This window comes from Myxine glutinosa, chromosome 5, assembly GCF_964187855.1.
Source record: "Myxine glutinosa chromosome 5, kmMyxGlut1.1, whole genome shotgun sequence".
NCBI classification, from domain to species: domain Eukaryota; kingdom Metazoa; phylum Chordata; class Myxini; order Myxiniformes; family Myxinidae; genus Myxine; species Myxine glutinosa.
In genome coordinates, this window is record NC_136265.1 from 93,683,909 (window position 1) to 93,709,657 (window position 25,749).

At 42.6% G+C, this 25,749-nt stretch overlaps 1 protein-coding gene across 8 annotated transcripts in view; it reads left to right on the forward strand.

Annotated features, from left to right (window-relative positions):
- Positions 1–22,799, forward strand: part of LOC137427351 (uncharacterized) — a 137,251-nt gene extending 114,452 nt beyond the window's left edge. For all 8 annotated transcript variants that reach the window (XM_078777136.1, XM_078777132.1, XM_078777137.1 and 5 more), the window contains 3 exons: positions 12,518–12,691; positions 15,837–16,010; positions 17,096–22,799. In XM_078777136.1, coding sequence (XP_078633262.1) covers positions 12,518–12,691; positions 15,837–16,010; positions 17,096–17,955 — 1,208 coding nt within the window. In that variant the 3' untranslated portion in view covers positions 17,956–22,799. The remainder of the gene's footprint in view (positions 1–12,517; positions 12,692–15,836; positions 16,011–17,095) is intronic.
- Positions 22,800–25,749: the final 2,950 nt, after the last annotated feature.

Consider the following 25,749-nt stretch of genomic DNA (forward strand, 5'->3'; position numbering starts at 1 on the left):
CCAAATCGCTCGTAAGTCAAAGCAAATTTTCCCATTCAAATGCATTGAAATGCTATTAATCCGTTCCAGCCTCAAAAAAAAAACACCAATTTTTTTTGTTAGGTGCTTTTAAATAACAAAAATGTACTTTATAAATAACAAATAATGTATAAACAAGCACGACCTCGTATATACTGTACATAATACAAGAGAATGTAAAGAAATAAACTGGTTTTATTAAGCAGAGGAGAAGAGCATGCCAGGTGAGGTGTGCGTGTTGTCGACTTGGCGAGGCAGTACGATCGTACTCCTTCTACGATATGTACGATTTTGAAGCAGAAGGAGTCCATAAAGGCTATAACGCCAGCCAAGGGCGTTACGATTATTTCAAAGCTCCGGACCTTTATCCATGAAGATATGGAGAAGTTGTTGTTTGTGTGGTTGAAGGAGAAGCAGCTCGCAGGAGATACCGTGACCGAGAGCATCATGTGTTTGAAAAGATTGAAACTCGGATATCGAGCACGGACCACGAGGTGTTTTTTCTTTTTTCTTAATCTCGGTTTCAGTGAACTTTTGCTCTGTGCTCACGTGTACTGTACCTGTACCTGTAATGGTACGTCAGAGGATGGCACCTGTTGTCATCATATTAAGTGCAAGATGTTCTGCATCGTAAGTTGGTACACCGTGGTCTTTCGGCGGTGTTTAAGCCGGCCGTCTTGGCTTCTGTCACCATTGGCATTGAGTCTTTCGATGTAGGTAGGTCGTTGTGTGCCGGTGCCTTGGCCGAATTCCTTCATTGCTGCATTGTTAGCTCACCTGGTTTTTTATACCACATCTTTGGTTATCGGACCAGCGAATGACGTCATCTCCAAAGTATGGCTTATTCTCACTTGTCTTGGACGATCTTCTACTTCTAGCCTTCCACCGTGCATTTGGTGTCCACTGTACTTACTGTACAGTGCCTGGTAAAATTGATGTAATGGGTTTTTGACCGTCAACGCCATGAACCGTCATGAACCGTCATGAACCGTCAACCGCCATGAACCGCCATGAACCGCCATGAACCGTCAACGCCATGAACCGCTAACACTCAAAAGCCCATTTATCGCGCCTTATAAAGCAAAACGCAAACCGAAAGCCATGCCTCTCAAGCGAGGCGTGCTTCCGTGGTCACGTGATCCACAGGTGTAGCTCATTATACCCGCACGCGCGACACGCTTTGGCGGTCACGTGACCAGCCACTCTGGAGGCGGGGATCCCCGCCGATGACGTCACCGGCTGGAGCAAGGAGATTCCTCGCTCATGTATTTCGACGATTGCGTGTTTTATATCCAAGCAGAGATGCTTTCACGGCAAGATAACCGCGTGACCGGAACCGGAAGCCACAACCGGAAAATTCAAAAAAATAAATTTTTTGAGCTCGTACATCGGATCTCGGCTCGTATCCCAAAGCAACAAACCGCCCGAGCGACGGCTCGTATCCCGAAAAACTCGTACGTTGGGGCACTCGTAAGCCGAGGTACCACTGTATATATATATATATATGTGTATATATATATATATATATATATTGTTACAGACGCGGTTTTGGATGTTAGTTTACCGAGCGGTTTGGTATGACCGCGTCTGCACAGTTTACCCGATTCCACTCGAACGTTGGCCAAATCGCGCTATGCTAAATCAATTAAGGAAAGGACACAACGGCTGGGTTAAATGACACGACACCAGGGGTACAGTTCTCAAGACCTCCGGAGGAGGTTATAATATTTGTATGCAGAACGTTTAGATTACACGGACAAGAGGTACAGCATAGGAAGGTGGGCACTTAAACACGGTCTTATCTTAGCCCCGACAGACCACAGATAAACGGGACAAGACTGACTCACACAGGGATTGATGGCAGGGGAGGGCAGGCAGTCGATGGCTCAAGGTGCACCTTGGCTCAGGGGCAGGATCCACACGGTCCGGTCCAGATATGCGGGGATGTATCGTCGCGCTGGAGGTGGCGTCTGTTTCTCCTCAAGCTGGGGGCGCATCTCACGTCACCTCCGGTAAGTGGCTGCGTATATCCAGCGGGGAGTGACACGCCCTCGGCTCGTTAGCTCCGCCCCAGATGGAATCGGCCCGCCGCTTCTTATTGGGTGCGGGGGGTTACCGGGCTCCGCCCTTGACGAGGAGCTGACAGTCAGCCCCTTCGTGGTAACCCCGTCGGAGCACATGGGCAATGGCGGCTAACCAAGCCGGAGTGAGGACGCCCACTCCCCGCGCCGTCGCCGCGCCGCCCCCCTCTGTTGTTGTAGTTGTTGTTGTAGTTCCATGAGATGATGGGAGGATGCGGAGACGAGATTGTGGGGAGGTATTGGGAGGTCCTAAACTCACTACTGGTGCCATACAATCACATTCTGGTGCAACGAAGAGTCATCATTAATGGAAACGAGTCCTTAACTGACATAGACTAAGAATAACTAGCAAGATGTCCTATAGTTGTCTACGTGAGATGCGGTGAACCTGGGCATGACATTTAATGGGGTGAAAAAGGGGAAGGTCGGTTCTACAGAGTGTTGTTTACAGACAATGGGACTAGGGAATGGGGGATTGGGGATAGTTGGGGAGTATTGGGGAAATAGGGGAATATTTACAAGCGGATATGGATGGAGGCCAAATCCCATATCCGCAACATTGCACCCTTCTCTAGCTCGGGGCTTCCCGACCCGATAAATCTTTACCTACGTTAGTGTGGCACTCAGATGTAGTTCCCTCTACTATTAACTCTACCCTGAGTGCGACAGTTTTACAGATGTTCACAAATGAGTAAATATGTCCCCCTGCGACGTTGCACCCTTCTCCTCACAGAAACACACCCACAGGATAACCGAATCGCGGAAAGAATCCTCAAACTAAACATACAGCCGGTAGGGAGCATTATTTACACTTGACGCTAATTTTATTTACAAAACTAACCCAGGACCTGTGATTGTTCTTTCTGGAGGGGAGACAGTCTGCTCTGCATCAATGCACCATTAAAGCACCCAAAAACGCACCAAAGCACCCTCAAGCACCAATCGGTGCAGTCACCATTGTTCATGAAAATAAAAACAACAACCCCTAACCCTGCAGGTGTCTCTTGCTCTTCGGCTCCCTCTGCTGGTGATTCTTATTTGTTCTTCCAGATGTTGTCATTCTTTTGCTTTGCTTACTGGCGGCCTATTTGTATTAAAACTTGCACCCAATGTGTCCTTTTTATTTATTTCATTTATGGCCCACAGGGCCGACTAGTGTGGTTCACCTGTGGGGCATCGGTGTGTGCTATACCAAACTTGGCCCTGTGGCCAAGGTCCGCCAGCAAGATTTCGGGCCCTCATGGCCGGTTCCAGCAGAGGGGCCATGCCCCAACCCATGGGGTCCATAAGTGGTGCTCGGCCACAGACATGTGGTCCATCATGTGGTGCATCGATGCAGACAGCTGGTTCTGGGAGTTCCGGGCGCACAATGGCGGACTCATGCACGCTCCCCTCGGCGCCCAATGGCGCACAGGTCATGTGGGAGACAAAAGGGGAAAGACAATGAGCGAGGGGTAAGGTCACAAGGGTACACATCAATAAGTCAATGCAAGGCGAAATGCGTACGGAGGGCGAAGTGAGAAAGCTCGTCCCTACCGTACGTCACCCCCCTGTCACCTACCCTACCCTTGCCCTTACCCCATATGTACAAAAATCTACACATTTACAAATTCGTCACTACTGTCACGTCTTCCCCATATTTCCCCTATACCAAATTCGTCTCCACAATCCCTCTACTTCAAAATTTGCCATCACCAATTCATCATCAATCCTCATAAGGAGGGAGAGATGGAATTACGCACAATGTCACACCCACGTCATGATGCGTCTCACAATCCAAACATTTGCACAGTAAAAATAATGAAAACATGGCATGGTGTGGAGTACCTGTCACCTCAGGTGAGTGGATGCAGATGGTGCGAGGAGACTTCATCCTAACTACTTTCTAAATGACATTAACACACTTTACACTACCCGGGGTCTCTCCCTGCCAATCCATTGGCCAACTTACACTATGGGTTCTAAAAACCAATTCCCATTGACCAAACTGTGGTGCTTCTCAATTTGGGGTCTCACTCCCCCGATTCATCTCCCGGTGCCCTCGCACAATTTCTGGGCCGCGACGTGTAGCTCTCCCAGCAGGTCTACCCACCTGCACACCTCCACCACTGCAGTTGCCTCCGAGCTTACCTGCTCCTTACCCTAACCTAACTACCTGGGGAAGGCCCTCTGGCGCTCTCCCCACTCAGTGCCCTCTCTGGCACTGGGCTACCCGGGTCCGTCCTCCGGATCCTCGGGCCCCACTGACACTAACGGCTCCCAGAGCCCACCTGCGGCCTCACCTGGCCGACATCCTCACAGTGGTGGAGTGCCCAACCAACTACACACACTAACAGGCTACATGCCCAGCCATTTCCACAACACTAATGCACCCATCCACAATACCATTCTGCAATCGCACCACAAATGCCAATATCCAACCACAATTTACCTATACCCTCTACCTAACACTTACACTACCCGCCCCGGGTACTCGTGAAAGGGGTCCACTCTTCCCCCATCCACACCTTCGCACCATGCACACCACTCCGTACCACTTACTCCAACTCTCTCCACACCACTCATTCTCTGCTCCATATATTCCACACACCTGTACCTGCACACCTGTGCTCTCACACCTGGTGCCACCTGCACCCTTCTCTCCCCAAGCGCATTCGCGCTGATCCACAACACTCACTACTCATCCACTGCTCCACACACCTGTTCAGTTGCACACCTGTGCAATCACACCTGTTCGATCACACCTGTTCAATCCTCACACACACGGCATCATCTCAGCTAACTACTCCCCTCTGAAACTTGCGCTTCCCAGTCGTCCCTTTAAACTATTGCGCTCCCACGTCATTATCATCCACACTAAACTACCTGCGTCCCCACTACAGGTATCCTTGTCACTAACTAACCTTAACGTTACCTAATGTCATCTTCGCTAGATCCCTATCATTATCCAAGCCCTCCCTGGCTCAGTTGTCATAGCCACCCCATAAACTATTGCGCATTTGCCCCACCTGGGAAAGGTGGCAGGGATGCCACCCTTACCCACCGGGCCCATCGCTCACTACCAATTTTGCACATCAAATTTCAACAAATCAAAAATTTGCCAATCACTACCCATCATCTGCCAATCATTACTGCCAATCCTTTGCCAATCATCAAATTTTGTTTTTCTCTAATTTCGGGGCCAAAACACTAACCTCATCACACAGTCTACTTACTAATGCCTCTCGGTGCACCGTGACATCATTAAACTCGGTTCGTAAAGCCGAGCAATGAATTCGGGTGGTTTGGTCGCCTGCAGGTTGAATCCGTCCGGCTTTCGGTTCAAGGGAGGTGGTTTGGTTGGACCGAGATTCCACGCACCATCTCGGCGCGGCACCTTGCGGTCCCGGGCCCGATGGCTCAATCTCCCTCGGTCGGAACCCCGTCCCCACGAGGGGGCACCGTTCCGCTTCCTCCCACTCGCCCTCGAACCGGACCGGTCGCCTCGCCCGACAAAGCCCGGACTCGACCGTGCGGGGCGGGGCCAAGCCCGAATCGGCAACGACGCTTCGAAGAGAAGCGACGCAGCATCGACCCGCGCCGGGCCTCGCACCCAACAAAGCACCCCTCGCACCGAGCGCTCGCATCGGCTATCCGTCGCCCTAACCGCTAACCTGGTTACCGTCGATGCTTTACTTGCATGCTTACAAGCATACGCTACCCCTTTCACCCTCACAAAAACACACCCATTCGCCGACGCACACTTTTTCCTCCCACGCGTGCCATTTCCACTCACACGGGACCCTTCACCAACGCCCGGATGCTTCCTCGATCCCAAGCGCGCGAAAATTATTTTGTCGCTAAACATCCTCTTACAAAATCTACCCGCACAATATACAGCACGTCTCACCTTAGGGGTTCTTCTTCCTCCCTGCACCAAAGCCTGCAAACTTCCATTTGGATTAGCGAGTACAGCATCAGGATGTGCATTTAGACTTTGAGCAATTTCCATTCCTTCCTCCGATTGTTGCTCTTTTAACTTTAAGTCCCCGGTCGCTCCAATTTCAACTATACCCATAATTTCTTTGTTCACCTCGACGACCGTTGGTTTTAATAAAACACCCTCTACCTCATCGGTCGCCGGCTTTTCCAAACCCCGTGTCGCGATTTCTACCCCCGTCATTGTACCCGTGCTTTCCTCCGCTTCGCTCAACCAGCGCTTTTCGACCCGCTTTACCTCCTCGTGCACCCCTGGGACCCTTTCGCCCAACTTGCGGTCTCTGTCCCTCTGCTCCCTTTCCTCCCTATCGGCCCTCATTCCGTTTATTGTTGCTTCAATTTGCTCACTCCGAGCATCCATTTTATTACTCAATCTCTCCCCCTCTATTCTCAGCATCTCGTTGAATTGCGCCATGAAGTCCCCCACATCAAAGCCCGCTGGTAGTGGTACGGTCACGGGCGCGGCAAAATTTGGTGCCGCTGTAACCACGTGCGCGAGAGCGCCATTTTGTGCACCTGATACCCCCTCAACCACACCTTCTTTACTCTCCTCCACCACTTTTCCCACTTCTTCCCTGGGGTCCTGGGTCGATTCTACCCCGTCTATCTCTCCCACCGGCATCCCGCCGTCTTGATCCGCCATAGCGCGACTTTCAAAATTCGGGGTTTTTTTTGTTTTTTTTGTAAAACACAATCAAATTTCGCCGTTATAATTTCGAGCGCGTGAAACGCGCTCCGGATCGAATCCCACTTCCCGACACCAAATGTTACTCTAATAGTACAATTGGTGTTCCAAAATTTGGGCCTAACAAATTTAGTCCCAGGTCCGAATCCAACTCCTCGACACCAAAATCCCACTCCTGACACCAAATGTTACAGACGTGGTTTTGGATGTTAGTTTACCGAGCGGTTTGGTATGACCGCGTCTGCACAGTTTACCCGATTCCACTCGAACGTTGGCCAAATCGCGCTATGCTAAATCAATTAAGGAAAGGACACAACGGCTGGGTTAAATGACACGACACCAGGGGTACAGTTCTCAAGACCTCCGGAGGAGGTTATAATATTTGTATGCAGAACGTTTAGATTACACGGACAAGAGGTACAGCATAGGAAGGTGGGCACTTAAACACGGTCTTATCTTAGCCCCGACAGACCACAGATAAACGGGACAAGACTGACTCACACAGGGATTGATGGCAGGGGAGGGCAGGCAGTCGATGGCTCAAGGTGCACCTTGGCTCAGGGGCAGGATCCACACGGTCCGGTCCAGATATGCGGGGAGGTATCGTCGCGCTGGAGGTGGCGTCTGTTTCTCCTCATGCTGGGGGCGCATCTCACGCCACCTCCGGTAAGTGGCTGCGTATATCCAGCGGGGAGTGACACGCCCTCGGCTCGTTAGCTCCGCCCCAGATGGAATCGGCCTGCCGCTTCTTATTGGGTGCGGGGGGTTACCGGGCGCCGCCCTTGACGAGGAGCTGACAGTCAGCCCCTTCGTGGTAACCCCGTCGGAGCACATGGGCAATGGCGGCTAACCAAGCCGGAGTGAGGACGCCCACTCCCCGCGCCGTCGCCGCGCCGCCCCCCTCTGTTGTTGTAGTTGTTGTTGTAGTTCCATGAGATGATGGGAGGATGCGGAGACGAGATTGTGGGGAGGTATTGGGAGGTCCTAAACTCACTACTGGTGCCATACAATCACATTCTGGTGCAACGAAGAGTCATCATTAATGGAAACGAGTCCTTAACTGACATAGACTAAGAATAACTAGCAAGATGTCCTATAGTTGTCTACGTGAGATGCGGTGAACCTGGGCACGACATTTAATGGGGGAAAAAGGGGAAGGTCGGTTCTACAGAGTGTTGTTTACAGACAATGGGACTAGGGAATGGGGGATTGGGGATAGTTGGGGAGTATTGGGGAAATAGGGGAATATTTACAAGCGGATATGGATGGAGGCCAAATCCCATATCCGCAACAATATATATATATATATATGTATATATATATATATATATATATATATATATATATATATATATATATATATATATATATATATATATATATATATATAAATATATATATATATAAAAATAAATAAATATATATATATATATATATATTGTTACGGACGCGGTTAAAGATGTTATTTTGACCGAGCGGTGGTGTAACCGTGACCGAACAGTTATTCCCTGACTAATACCTGATTTGCCCCAAACTTTGGCTGGATCGCGCCAACGCTATTCAATCGGGAAAACTCTAAAGCGACCGAATACAAAGAGGAAGAAGACGTACAGAAGAGGAATTGGATTTATTATTTACACATATAAGTAGGAAGAAAGCAGTCACGTTTATTTACAGACGAGATTAGATACACAGTGCAACGCTAGCTTACCTACAGTCTTAATTAACCCAGGGACAGAACAAACAAGGACAGACTCACTCGGGGAATGATGATAGGACTGGCGGGAGATGGATGGCTGGCGGGATAGGGAGGTCCACTGGTCCTTCAGCACGATTGACTCGTTGGGCAGCCGCCGCTCCTCCTGCCTCCGCGGCCCTGCTCCAAACTGCCGTCCAGGCCTCACGCTGCTGTGGCTGCAGTTTCGGTGGCTCCAGCTGCAGCAAATGCAGTTGCGGTGGCTCGAGCTGCAGTTCAACTCTGGACTTCTTGGTTGGACTCAACTCCTTGGACTCCCTCTCGTCTCTCGGTAAAGGCTCATCTCTTTGGACCTCCTCTCGTCTCCCTGTAAAAGCCCATCTCTTTTTGGAAACGCCCTGCCTGCGGGTTATATAGGCCCCACCCCTCAACCTTCACGAACCTCCTCGATGTTTCTCTCCACACCCTCTCCAAGTCCAACCCCTTGTTCGTGGTTGGTTGAGTGGGGCTGACTCACTCCTCCCCTCTATGACGAGGTGGGGACCCGCCTTTCTTCCCCAACCCTGCCTCGTGGTCAATGGCGGATGAAGAGAAAACCGCCCAAAATGCAGTTGGCAATGCGAATGGCAATTGACGAAAAGGGGGAATGGAAGTTTTGGGAGTGGGAATGAAGGGAATCTATCTCTTTCACTGGTGCAATGGAGTATTTCAATTAATGGGAGACACAGCCTTACCCTAAAACACATAATAAGATATAACTATTGAACAGGGGTATTCTATGATTGGCTGTAGTGTGGATGCTTTATGGACTAGTTATGGGACGCCCTTTGACCTTTACACAGCTCCGGAGGCAGGAGGCGCAGACTAATAATAACAATAATAATAATACACACAATCAAAAAAAATACAGTCCTCATATCCGCAACAATATATATACAGTATATATATTGTTGCGGTTCTCTCGCCGGCCTTCTTCCCCTTATCAAGGGGGGATTAATCCCCTTGTCTTTACTGGGCCTTGGCGGAACCGAGACTTATTACGTCCTTTCCGGGCGAACGCAAAATAGGGTTTCGGGACCAAATTCTCGCTCGTACCTAAGTACTTGCGCCGCCACGGAAACGAGGTAGCAAGCCTCGCATGAACCACCTGAGGTTGGGGTACGCCGAGCGGTTTGCGTACACCTGATCCACGCAGTCTTAACTAGTGGAACCCGATCGGAGCGATCTTATTCGTGCCACGCTTGGTCAATTGGAGAAATCACAGAAATCACACATGCACCGAAAGGTTCACAGAGTTATAAGTGTATGGAAGCCTCACTGTGTTGCCCTGATGAAGCCCCAACAAGGGCGAAACCAGGTCGGTAACTGTGAGTTTTGCATGCACTTGTGACAGTATCTGAATTTATAATCCGTAATGACGCACTGCTAGATGGTTCCTCTGGAGCTTTGCAGGCAATGCGGACATGCATGGCGATGACGTCATGCTGTCCGCTCATTAGGTTGGAGAACCAGATTACAGATACCATCATTAGTAACTCCCAACCGCAACCAGGTCGACTCCATATGATGAGTGGATACCATAGATAACGTTACCATGTGGCAGGCGGTGCTTATCGCTCCCAGCAAGGTGCAGCAGCAGCTGTATGGGACACCTTGCTCGCGATTCTCCACTGATGATATGAAGGTCGCATAGTGACTGATATAAAAACCGAAAGGTTCACAGAGTTACAAGTGTATGGAAGCCTCACTGCGTTGCCCTGATGAAGCCCCAACAAGGGCGAAACCAGGTCGGTAACTGTGAGTTTTGCATGCACTTGTGACAGTATCTGAATTTATAATCCGTAATGACGCACTGCTAGATGGTTCCTCTGGAGCTTTGCAGGCAATGCGGACATGCATGGCGATGACGTCATGTTGTCCGCTCATTAGGTTGGAGAACCAGATTACAGATACCATTTTTAGTAACTCCCAACCGCAACCAGGTCGACTCCATATGATGAGTGGATACCAGAGATAACGTTACCGTGTGGCAGGCGGTGCTTATCGCTCCCAGCAAGGTGCAGCAGCAGCTGTATGGGACACCTTGCTGGCGGTTCTCCACTGATGATATGAAGGTCGCATAGTGACTGATATATATATATATATATATATATATATATATATATATATATATATATATTGTTACGGTACGCGGTTAAAGATGGTATGTTTGCCGAGCGGAGGCTCCGCGACCGAACAGTGCTTCCCTGACTAAAACCCGATTCACCCCAAACTTTGGCCGTATCGCGCTGCAGCTACTCAATATGGAAACCTCTAAAGCGACCGAACGAGAATGAAGAAGAAGAAGAAGAAGAAGTACGGAGGAATAACAGGATTTATTAAGTATTTTCACAAGCCAAAGCAACGAGAGCAGTCGGTTTTATAATATATACAGAAAATGGAAGGAGCAGACACACAGTGAAATCATTAGCTTACCTATTCAAGCTTAATTAATAAACCCCAGGACAACATTAAAGACAGACGGACAATCACACTTACACGGGGAAATGCAGGCAGGAAGGAATGGCTTGGAGATGGGTGGCTTTTCGAGGCAAGGAAGGTTCAGCGGGTCATGGGCACGGTCGGGCCAGAAGGCACCGCCGTCAAGAAGCCGAGCTTTGGTCCCAAACTGCGCGGGCGAAGTTCCTTTCTCCGTCCTGCCTCGTGCGCTCCTTGCGTTGCCCCGGTCCGTTTCTCCTGCAGCGCGGCACGTCTCACGGCGGCTCGGTCACACCTGCTTGTCTCCAGCGCATCTCCTGGACCCAGAACTCATCCCTCCTCTCTGCTCATCTCCTTTTGGGAGCATCCCGCAGCGGGTTATATCGGCCCCGCCCTTCACCCTTTTCGAACCTTCCCCAAACGTTCTCTCTCCGCCCTCTCAAGCCAAACCCCTTGTTCTGGGTTGGATGAGCGGGGCCGACTTACTCCTCCCCTCTATGACGAGGTGGAGACCCGCCTTTCTTCTTCGGCGTTACCTCGTGCGTAATGGAGTCAACTGCTGCAAAGTGGACGGCAGATGAAAATGCAGCAAAGTGCAAACCTGGCACTTGGAAGCTGCCATGGGGCGTCGGAGGGCCTACTCTTATTTAATTCGGTGCAATGAAGAGTCAAACTAGTGGGAAACACATCCTTAGCCTACACAGAGAATAAGGGACTAACTATTTAAAAGGATATATCGTGTCCTGCGTGTAGGTTTATGGAATTAACTAAGAGGACGAGCTGCGACCATTCTTTACATTACGAGGCTGTTACACACAACAAAACCATACTTTTCACATTCGTTACACTTTCTCAAAATTGTTACACTTCTCAAATCCGTTACACTTCTCAAATCCGTTACAATATATATATATATATATATATATATATATATATATATATATATATATATATATATATATATATATACATATATATATATATATATATATATATATATATATATATTTATACGTGTGTGTATTTATATATGTGTATATATATATATTGACCCATTTATTTAAAGTACGCAATTATCCTCCACCACGCGTATTTGCGGTTGATAAAATGCGACCTGTTTCTCCATTTGCGGAAAAGTGTCCCACTAATTTGCAGATTTTTTTTTTTCTATTTGCATCCGTGTTCCGCCAAATCGTGGGGGTTTTTTCCCCCATTCACGGCTGTGTTCCTCGGAGTCGCGGTTTTTCACAGGCGCAAAAAATAATTTGACGAGCCGCCAGCTTGACATTTATTTAACCCATCTTTCACCAGCCATGCCACATCGCCTGTGTTACGCCCCACACAAAGTTGTATTTGTACCCCGAGTTTGGACTTTGTAACTTAAAAGATGTGGCTGTGCATGGAACACATACAAACAGAGAGAGGGGGTTTTTTTTGCCTTCTATGGATATGGATTTACATCAATAATCTTTTTTTACGTGGAACAAATACTCGTACATGTTCATGTGCATGTTTGGGTGCATTCGTCAGGGCATGTGAACCTGATTTCTTTCTGCAGGTCATGTGATGTTGTATTTACAGGTGAATCCAATGAATCTACACGGGAGACTGCACCTGCTTTTTTGAACGGGGCAGACGCACACCCGCTGGACTCACCAACTGAAACAAAGAAGAGGACGTTTTACAAACAAGAGAAACCGAATGAGGAAATGTTTGCACAGAATAATTTTCACAAGACTCGCAAAGGAAAGAAAGGTGAACGTCAATGCAGATGCAAAAATTGTGGAAAATCTTTCAAACGCACAGACAACCTCAAAACGCACACGACAATTCACAATGGTGAACGCCCATATGAATGCACAATTTGTGGAATATCTTTTAATTGGCCATCCCACCTTAAAACACACATGACAATTCACAATGGTGAACGCCCATACAAATGCAAAAGTTGTGGGAAATCTTTCAATCGGTCATCTTACCGAAAATCACACATGTAAATTGTAAATTCACAATGGGGAACGCCCATACGAATGCACAAGTTGTGGCAACACACACACAACATGCATTTTAAGGCCATTTTCCCTGCTAGAGCGGGGGTTAGCCTTGCGGTCCCCATGACAATCTTCTCCATTTTGCTCTATTTTCTGCATCTCTCCTTGTTAACCCCCTTGCCCGCATTTCTTCTTCCACCATCTTTAGCCAAGTCTTTCTCGGTCTTCCCCGTCCTCTACTGCCTTCTACATTCATTTCCATCACTCTTCTCAACGAGTCACTTTCATCCTTCCTCAACACATGACCAAACCATCTCAACCTGTTCCTCTTCACAGCATCAATCACAGGCAATATTCCCATCATCTTTCGCAATTCATCATTTGTCTTCCTCTCTCTCAACGATACTCCGCACATCCATCGAACCATTCGCATTTCCACCCTTCCCTGCCTTCGTTGCTGCTCTACGTTCATTAGCCATGTCTCGCTCCCATAAATCATAACACTTCTCACACATGCAGCATACACCTTTCCCTTCAGCTTCAGCGACACTCCCCTCCTCATCAGCACGCCACTCAGTTCCCGAAACTTCTTCCATGCACATCTCACTCGAGCAACCGTTGCCGAGTCTGATCCACCTTTTCCATTCAGCATGTCTCCGAGGTAGCAAAATGTTTTCACACCTTCCAGCTTCACGCCGTCTCCAAGATCCAACTCAACATTTCCTCCATCTGCAGCTCCCTCTGTGCACACCTTACATTTGAATGTAGCTGCCACACTGGTAAATGACCCTCTCAGACCACTACATTTTTGATGAACCCACTCAGCGCGCATTGTACATTGAATGGAGTTCACTCCGACACCCTTCCTGCACACAGCACACGGCCACTTCCCAGTTCTTTCCACCTCACCACATGCTTTACCACTTGCCATCACCTTCGTCTTTCCGATATTCACCTTCAGACCTTTTGTCTCCATACATTCCTTCCACTTGTTCATCTTTTCCTTCAGTCCATCCATACTTTCCACAATCAACACCAGATCGTCTGCATACAACAACTCCCACGGTAAGCCCTCCTTTACGTTCTGAGCCAGCACCTCCATCACAGCTACAAATAGTAGTGGACTTAATACCGACCCCTGATGCACTCCCACCTTCACCTCAAACTCACTACTGTTCCCGTCCTTCGTCCTTACAGCTGTGCGCGCTCTTTTGTACATTGCCATCACTACTCTGATCAACCATTCCTCCACTCCTAACTTCCTCAATGCCCATGTCAATACTTTGTGTGGAACCCTATCGAATGCTTTCTCCAGATCAACAAACCCAAGAAACAACTTCTTCCTCTTCTCCATGTACTTCTCCTGCAACTGCCTCACAATGAAAAGCGCGTCTGTCGTTCCTCTTCCTGGCATAAATCCAAACTGCATTTCGTCGATCCTCACTTTCTTCCGTATCCTCCTCTCCAACACCCTTTCCAATACCTTCATTCCATGCTCCAATAACTTTATCGCTCGGTACGAGCCACACTCCAGAGGGTCACCTTTCCCCTTGTATAGAGGGATGAGGGTACTCAGTTCCCAATCCACTGGAATGCGGCCTTCTTTCACCACCAGATTACAGATCTCTGTCATTCTCTTCACACCCCAACTTCCTGCTGCCTTCAACATATCTCCCACAACTCCCGTCGGCCATCCCGCTTTTCCACTCTTCATTGCTTTTATCGCTTCCTCAACTTCCTTCTCAGTTGTCTTCTCTGCTGGTCCTAAAACTGGGTTACTCTCGATGTTGCCATCCCATTCATTCTCTGTATTCAACAGCATTTCCATATATCTTTTCCATCTTAATTTAATTCCATCTGGTTCGACAACGATTTGTCCCACTTCATCCTTCAAGCAACTCACCCCCATCACATCACACCTCTCTTTCGCTGTCTGCTTTGCAATCCTGAATACTGCTTTCTGACCCTCTTCCGAATCCAAGCGTTCTCCGAACATTTTCCTACATGCCTCCTGTGCCTTTGCTACCTCTTTCTTTGCAGCCTTCCTGGCTGCCTTATAACTTTCATGCTCTGCTGTTTCCGCTCCCGTACCCTTCGCCTTCTGCCACTCCTTGAACTTCTTCCTCTTCTCGTCAATCCTCTTTCCAACTTCATCATCCCACCACCATGTTTCCGAGTGCCTCGGTGGTCCTTTTGTCCATCCACATACCTCACCAACGGCTCCCAACAGACTATCTTTCATTGACATCCAACCACTTTCAAGCTCAACCACATCATCCTCTACCCTACCCAGCCTCTCTTTTAATGCCTCCCTTACTGTCACCTCTTTCAACCTCCACACCTTCATTCTAGGTTGGTACTTCACCCGCAGAGCTCTCCTCGCACCTTTCACCCTTATGTCGCAGACAACCAAGTGGTGCTGTGAAACAGCCTCCTCCCCCGGGATCACCTTTGTGTCCCAGAGGTGCCCCCTATCTCGCCTACGCACCATCAGGTAGTCAACGGTTGTCGTCGACCCACCTGACGTGTTTGTAACAAGCTTATTATCCTCTTTCTGGAACTGAGTATTACAAATCAGCACAAGCACAAGTTGTGGAAAATCTTTTAATCATCCATCCAATCTCAAAACGCACATGACAATTCACAATGTAACACGCCCTTACAAATGCACAAGTTGTATTTGTACCCCGAGTTTGGACTTTGTAACTTAAAAGATGTGGCTGTGCATGGAACACATACAAACAGAGAGAGGGGTTTTTTTTTTGCCTTCTATGGATATGGATTTACATCAATAATCTTTTTTTACGTGGAACAAATACTCGTACATGTTCACGTGCATGTTTGGGGGCATTCGTCAGGGCATGTGAACCTGATTTCTTTCTGCAGGTCATGTGATGGTGTATTTACAGGTGAATCCACTGAATCTACAAGGGAGACTGCACCTGCTTTTTTGAACGGGGCAGACGCACACCCGCTGGACTCGCCAACTGAAACAAAGAAGAGGACGTTTTACAAACAAGAGAAACCGAATGAGGAAATGTTTGCACAGTATAATTTTCACAAGACTCGCAAAGGAAAGAAAGGTGAACGTCAATACAAATGCAAAAATTGTGGAAAATCTTTCAAACGCACAGACAACCTTAAAACGCACATGACAATTCACAATGGTGAACGCCCATATGAATGCACAATTTGTGGAAAATCTTTTAATTGGCCATCCCACCTTAAAACACACATGACAATTCACAATGGTGAACGCCCATACAAATGCAAAAGTTGTGGGAAATCTTTCAATCAGTCATCTCACCTTAAAAGACACATGATAATTCAAAGTGGAGAATGCCCATATGAATGCTCAATTTGTGGAACAAAAATTTAATCGGTCATCTTACCTAAAATTACACATGATAATTCACAGTAGTGAACGCCCGTACAAATGCACAAATTGTGGAAAATCTTTCATTTGGTCACCTTACCTAAAAGTACACATGATGATTCACAGTGGTGAACGCCCGTACAAATGCACAAGTTGTGGAAAATCTTTCAATCAGTCATCTCACCTTAAAAGACACATGATAATTCAAAGTGGAGAATGCCCATATGAATGCTCAATTTGTGGAACAAATTTTATTCGGTCATCTTACCAAATGGCCCAAATGGCCCAAATGGCCCAAAATGGCCTCTAAAGGTTTTTTTTATTTATTTTTATCTTACCTAAAATTACACATGATAATTCACAGTAGTGAACGCCCGTACAAATGCACAAGTTGTGGAAAATCTTTCATTCGGTCATCTTACCTAAAAGTACACATGATGATTCACAGTGGTGAACGCCCGAACGAATGCACAAGTTGTGGAAAATCTTTTCATCATCCATCCAACCTCAAAACGCACATGACAATTCACAATGTAACACGCCCTTACAAATGCACAAGTTGTATTTGTACCCCGAGTTTGGACTTTGTAACTTAAAAGATGTGGCTGTGCATGGAACACATACAAACAGAGAGAGGGTTTTTTTTTGCCTTCTATGGATATGGATTTTCATCAATAATCTTTTTTTACGTGGAACAAATACTCGTACATGTTCACGTGCATGTTTGGGTGCATTCGTCAGGGCATGTGAACCTGATTTCTTTCTGCAGGTCATGTGATGTTGTATTTACAGTTGAATCCACTGAATCTACAAGGGAGACTGCACCTGCTTTTTTGAAAGGGGCAGACACACACCCGCTGGACTCGCCAACTGAAACAAAGAAGAGGACGTTTTACAAACAAGAGAAACCGAATGAGGAAATGTTTGCACAGAATAATTTTCACAAGACTCGCAAAGGAAAGAAAGGTGAACGTCAATACAAATGCAAAAATTGTGGAAAATCTTTCAAACGCTCAGACAACCTTAAAACGCACATGACAATTCACAATGGTGAACGCCCATATGAATGCACAATTTGTGGAAAATCTTTTAATTGGCCATCCCACCTTAAAACACACATGACAATTCACAATGGTGAACGCCCATACAAATGCAAAAGTTGTGGGAAATCTTTCAATCAGTCATCTCACCTTAAAAGACACATGATAATTCACAGTGGAGAATGCCCATATGAATGCTCAATTTGTGGGAAAAATTTTAATCGGTCATCTTACCTAAAATTACACATGATAATTCACAGTAGTGAACGCCCGTACAAATGCACAAATTGTGGAAAATCTTTCATTCGGTCATCTTACCTAAAAGTACACATGATGATTCACAGTGGTGAACGCCCATACAAATGCACAAGTTGTGGAAAATCTTTCAATCGGTCATCTTACCGAAAATCACACATGAGAATTCACAATGGGGAACGCCCATACAAATGCACAAGTTGTGGAAAATCTTTTAATCATCCATCCAACCTCAAAACGCACATGACAATTCACAACGTAACACGCCCTTACAAATGCACAAGTTGTGGAAAATCATTAAAACATTCATCCTCCCTGACAAGGCACATGAGAATTCACAATGGAAAATGCCTGTAGAAATGCACAATTTGTGGAAAGTCTCATTGATCCATCCACCCTTAAAATATACATGGGAATACACAATGGAGAACATTCATACAAACACACAGTTTGAGAAATCATTCAGTCATTCGTGCAACCTCAAAATCAATTTAACAAGACCAATAGCTTAAGTAAAAGACCAGACGTGTGACCAGATCCTCAGATTTTATTGGTGGACGTTTGTGAGGGACATACACCGGACGGCCAGCTCGAAGCTGCTCCAGATATCATTGCCCGACGGGCTACGCTGTGAAATGGCCGCCAAACTACTTGACCGATGACCTCGAATTTTTTTTCTCGACCAATTTATCCCGAGATCACGCGAAATAAATTTCATACTGATCGGCTTCTACTTGTCGATTTATGATGTCATAATGAAGGAACCTATGACATCATCATTAACATTTGTAATCCCCATGGGGGGTTCTTTACAATGAGCCACCTTTCAATTTCTTTTTTCCCTTGGAGTGGTTTTGCTGATATATAGGTGCAAAGTTTATCGGTTTTTTTTCAGAGATTGCACCCGTATCACATGACCCATGATGTCCTAATTATCATTTAAAAATTATACAGGAGGAGGTATGCCTATGGTGAAAATTTTGTGTCAATCGGACCAACGTTTGCAGAGAAAACGAAATTGAAGGGGGAAACAACCCACAAAATGCAGGCGGCAGGGACATACACCGGCAGACATACCGACATACATACACCGGACAGAGTGGCAAACACTGTTCCAGATGGCATTGCCCAACAGACGATTCCTTAAAAAATCACTGTAAAACACCCATAGAAATGTAAAACACCAATAGAAATGTAAAACACCCATAGAAATGTAAAACACCAATAGAAATGTAAAACACCCATAGAAATGTAAAACACCCATAGAAATGTAAAACACCAATAGAAATGTAAAACACCCATAGAAATGTAAAACACCCATAGAAATGTAAAACACCCATAGAAATGTAAAACACCAATAGAAATGTAAAACACCCATAGAAATGTAAAACACCAATAGAAATGTAAAACACCCATAGAAATGTAAAACACCCATAGAAATGTAAAACACCCATAGAAATGTAAAACACCCATAGAAATGTAAAACACCCATAGAAATGTAAAACACCCATAGAAATGTAAAACACCCATAGAAATGTAAAACACCGATAGAAATGTAAAACACCCATAGAAATGTAAAACACCCATAGAAATGTAAAACAACCATAGAAAGTAAAACACCCATAGAAATGTAAAACACCCATAGAAATGTAAAACACCCATAGAAATGTAAAACACCCATAGAAATGTAAAACACCCATAGAAATGTAAAACACCCATTGAAATGTAAAACAACAATAGAAATGTAAAACACCCATAGAAATGTAAAACATCCATAGAAATGTAAAACACCAATAGAAATGTAAAACACCCAAAGAAATGTAAAACACCCATATAAATGTAAAACACCCATAGAAATGTAAAACACCCATAGAAATGTAAAACACCCATAGAAATGTAAAACACCCATAGAAATGTAAAACACCCATAGAAATGCAAAACACCCATAGAAATGTAAAACACCCATAGAAATGTAAAACACCCATATAAATGTAAAACACCCATAGAAATGTAAAACACCCATAGAAATGTAAAACACCAATAAAAATGTAAAACACCCATAGAAATGTAAAACACCCATAGAAATGTAAAACACCCATAGAAATGTAAAACACCCATAGAAATGTAAAACACCCATATAAATGTAAAACACCCATAGAAATGTAAAACACCCATAGAAATGTAAAACACCCATAGAAATGTAAAACACCCATAGAAATGTAAAACACCCATAGAAATGTAAAACACCCATAGAAATGCAAAACACCCATAGAAATGTGAAACACCCATATAAATGTAAAACACCCATAGAAATGTAAAACACCCATAGAAATGTAAAACACCCATAGAAATGTAAAACACCCATAGAAATGAAAACAACCATAGAAATGTAAAACAACCATATAAATGCAAAACACCCATAGAAATGTAAAACGCCCATATAAATGCAAAACACCCATAGAAATGTAAAACACCCATATAAATGTAAAACACCCATAGAAATGTAAAACACCCATAGAAATGTAAAACACCCATAGAAATGTAAAACACCCATAGAAATGTAAAACACCCATAGAAATGTAAAACACCCATATAAATGTAAAACACCCATAGAAATGTAAAACACCCATAGAAATGTAAAACACCCATAGAAATGTAAAACACCCATAGAAATGTAAAACACCCATATAAATGCAAAACACCCATAGAAATGTAAAACACCCATAGAAATGTAAAACACCCATATAAATGTAAAACACCCATATAAATGCAAAACACCCATATAAATGTAAAACACCCATAGAAATGTAAAACACCCATAGAAATGTAAAACACCCATAGAAATGTAAAACACCCATAGAAATGTAAAACACCCATAGAAATGTAAAACACCCATAGAAATGTAAAACACTCATAGAAATGTAAAACATCCATAGAAATGTAAAACACCCATATAAATGTAAAACACCCATATAAATGTAAAACACCCATAGAAATGTAAAACACCCATAGAAATGTAAAACACCCATAGAAATGTAAAACACCCATATAAATGTAAAACACCCATAGAAATGTAAAACACCCATAGAAATGTAAAACACCCATAGAAATGTAAAACACCCATAGAAATGTAAAACACCCATAGAAATGTAAAACACCCATAGAAATGTAAAACACCCATATAAATGTAAAACACCCATAGAAATGTAAAACACCCATAGAAATGTAAAACACCAATAAAAATGTAAAACACCCATAGAAATGTAAAACACCCATAGAAATGTAAAACACCCATAGAAATGTAAAACACCCATAGAAATGTAAAACACCCATATAAATGTAAAACACCCATATAAATGTAAAACACCCATAGAAATGTAAAACACCCATAGAAATGTAAAACACCCATAGAAATGTAAAACACCCATAGAAATGTAAAACACCCATAGAAATGTAAAACACCCATAGAAATGCAAAACACCCATAGAAATGTAAAACACCCATATAAATGTAAAACACCCATAGAAATGTAAAACACCCATAGAAATGTAAAACACCCATAGAAATGTAAAACACCCATAGAAATGAAAACAACCATAGAAATGTAAAACAACCATATAAATGCAAAACACCCATAGAAATGTAAAACGCCCATATAAATGCAAAACACCCATAGAAATGTAAAACACCCATATAAATGTAAAACACCCATAGAAATGTAAAACACCCATAGAAATGTAAAACACCCATAGAAATGTAAAACACCCATAGAAATGTAAAACACCCATAGAAATGTAAAACACCCATAGAAATGTAAAACACCCATATAAATGTAAAACACCCATAGAAATGTAAAACACCCATAGAAATGTAAAACACCAATAGAAATGTAAAACACCCATAGAAATGTAAAACACCAATAGAAATGTAAAACACCCATAGAAATGTAAAACACCCATAGAAATGTAAAACACCAATAGAAATGTAAAACACCCATAGAAATGTAAAACACCCATAGAAATGTAAAACACCCATAGAAATGTAAAACACCAATAGAAATGTAAAACACCCATAGAAATGTAAAACACCAATAGAAATGTAAAACACCCATAGAAATGTAAAACACCCATAGAAATGTAAAACACCCATAGAAATGTAAAACACCCATAGAAATGTAAAACACCCATAGAAATGTAAAACACCCATAGAAATGTAAAACACCCATAGAAATGTAAAACACCGATAGAAATGTAAAACACCCATAGAAATGTAAAACACCCATAGAAATGTAAAACAACCATAGAAAGTAAAACACCCATAGAAATGTAAAACACCCATAGAAATGTAAAACACCCATAGAAATGTAAAACACCCATAGAAATGTAAAACACCCATAGAAATGTAAAACACCCATTGAAATGTAAAACAACAATAGAAATGTAAAACACCCATAGAAATGTAAAACATCCATAGAAATGTAAAACACCAATAGAAATGTAAAACACCCAAAGAAATGTAAAACACCCATATAAATGTAAAACACCCATAGAAATGTAAAACACCCATAGAAATGTAAAACACCCATAGAAATGTAAAACACCCATAGAAATGTAAAACACCCATAGAAATGCAAAACACCCATAGAAATGTAAAACACCCATAGAAATGTAAAACACCCATATAAATGTAAAACACCCATAGAAATGTAAAACACCCATAGAAATGTAAAACACCAATAAAAATGTAAAACACCCATAGAAATGTAAAACACCCATAGAAATGTAAAACACCCATAGAAATGTAAAACACCCATAGAAATGTAAAACACCCATATAAATGTAAAACACCCATAGAAATGTAAAACACCCATAGAAATGTAAAACACCCATAGAAATGTAAAACACCCATAGAAATGTAAAACACCCATAGAAATGTAAAACACCCATAGAAATGCAAAACACCCATAGAAATGTGAAACACCCATATAAATGTAAAACACCCATAGAAATGTAAAACACCCATAGAAATGTAAAACACCCATAGAAATGTAAAACACCCATAGAAATGAAAACAACCATAGAAATGTAAAACAACCATATAAATGCAAAACACCCATAGAAATGTAAAACGCCCATATAAATGCAAAACACCCATAGAAATGTAAAACACCCATATAAATGTAAAACACCCATAGAAATGTAAAACACCCATAGAAATGTAAAACACCCATAGAAATGTAAAACACCCATAGAAATGTAAAACACCCATAGAAATGTAAAACACCCATATAAATGTAAAACACCCATAGAAATGTAAAACACCCATAGAAATGTAAAACACCCATAGAAATGTAAAACACCCATAGAAATGTAAAACACCCATATAAATGCAAAACACCCATAGAAATGTAAAACACCCATAGAAATGTAAAACACCCATATAAATGTAAAACACCCATATAAATGCAAAACACCCATATAAATGTAAAACACCCATAGAAATGTAAAACACCCATAGAAATGTAAAACACCCATAGAAATGTAAAACACCCATAGAAATGTAAAACACCAATAGAAATGTAAAACACCCATAGAAATGTAAAACACTCATAGAAATGTAAAACATCCATAGAAATGTAAAACACCCATATAAATGTAAAACACCCATATAAATGTAAAACACCCATAGAAATGTAAAACACCCATAGAAATGTAAAACACCCATAGAAATGTAAAACACCCATATAAATGTAAAACACCCATAGAAATGTAAAACACCCATAGAAATGTAAAACACCCATAGAAATGTAAAACACCCATAGAAATGTAAAACACCCATAGAAATGTAAAACACCCATAGAAATGTAAAACACCCATATAAATGTAAAACACCCATAGAAATGTAAAACACCCATAGAAATGTAAAACACCAATAAAAATGTAAAACACCCATAGAAATGTAAAACACCCATAGAAATGTAAAACACCCATAGAAATGTAAAACACCCATAGAAATGTAAAACACCCATATAAATGTAAAACACCCATATAAATGTAAAACACCCATAGAAATGTAAAACACCCATAGAAATGTAAAACACCCATAGAAATGTAAAACACCCATAGAAATGTAAAACACCCATAGAAATGTAAAACACCCATAGAAATGCAAAACACCCATAGAAATGTAAAACACCCATATAAATGTAAAACACCCATAGAAATGTAAAACACCCATAGAAATGTAAAACACCCATAGAAATGTAAAACACCCATAGAAATGAAAACAACCATAGAAATGTAAAACAACCATATAAATGCAAAACACCCATAGAAATGTAAAACGCCCATATAAATGCAAAACACCCATAGAAATGTAAAACACCCATATAAATGTAAAACACCCATAGAAATGTAAAACACCCATAGAAATGTAAAACACCCATAGAAATGTAAAACACCCATAGAAATGTAAAACACCCATAGAAATGTAAAACACCCATAGAAATGTAAAACACCCATATAAATGTAAAACACCCATAGAAATGTAAAACACCCATAGAAATGTAAAACACCCATAGAAATGTAAAACACCCATAGAAATGTAAAACACCCATATAAATGCAAAACACCCATAGAAATGTAAAACACCCATAGAAATGTAAAATACCCATATAAATGTAAAACACCCATATAAATGCAAAACACCCATAGAAATGTAAAACACCCATAGAAATGTAAAACACCCATAGGAATGTAAAACACCCATATAAATGTAAAACACCCATAGAAATGTAAAACACCCATAGAAATGTAAAACACCCATATAAATGCAAATCACCCATAGAAATGTAAAACACCCATAGAAATGTAAAACACCCATAGAAATGTAAAACACCCATAGAAATGTAAAACACCCATATAAATGTAAAACACCCATATAAATGCAAAACACCCATAGAAATGTAAAACACCCATAGAAATGTAAAACACCCATAGAAATGTAAAACAACCATAGAAATGTAAAACAACCATATAAATGCAAAACACCCAGAGAAATGTAAAACACCCATATAAATGCAAAACACCCATAGAAATGTAAAACACCCATAGAAATGTAAAACACCCATAGAAATGTAAAACACCCATAGAAATGTAAAACACCCATAGAAATGTAAAACACCCATATAAATGTAAAACACCCATATAAATGTAAAACACCCATAGAAATGTAAAACACCCATAGAAATGTAAAACACCCATAGAAATGTAAAACACCCATAGAAATGTAAAACACCCATAGAAATGTAAAACACCCATAGAAATGTAAAACACCCATATAAATGCAAAACACCCATAGAAATGTAAAACACCCATAGAAATGTAAAACACCCATATAAATGTAAAACACCCATAGAAATGTAAAACACCCATATAAATGTAAAACACCCATAGAAATGTAAAACACCCATAGAAATGTAAAACACCCATAGAAATGTAAAACACCCATAGAAATGTAAAACACCCATAGAAATGTAAAACACCCATAGAAATATAAAACACCCATATAAATGCAAAACACCCATAGAAATGTAAAACACCCATAGAAATGTAAAACACCCATATAAATGTAAAACACCCATAGAAATGTAAAACACCCATAGAAATGTAAAACACCCATAGAAATGTAAAACACCCATAGAAATGTAAAACACCCATATAAATGTAAAACACCCATAGAAATGTAAAACACCCATAGAAATGTAAAACACCCATATAAATTCAAAACACCCATATAAATGCAAAACACCCATATAAATGCAAAACGCCCATATAAATGCAAAACACCCATATAAATGTAAAACACCCATATAAATGCAAAACACCCATATAAATGTAAAACACCCATATAAATGTAAAACACCCATATAAATGTAAAACACCCATAGAAATGTAAAACACCCATATAAATGTAAAACACCCATAGAAATGCAAAACACCCATTGAAATGCAAAACACCCATATAAATGTAAAACACCCATAGAAATGTAAAACACCCATATAAATGTAAAACACCCATATAAATGTAAAACACCCATAGAAATGTAAAACACCCATAGAAATGTAAAACAACCAAAGAAATGTAAAACAA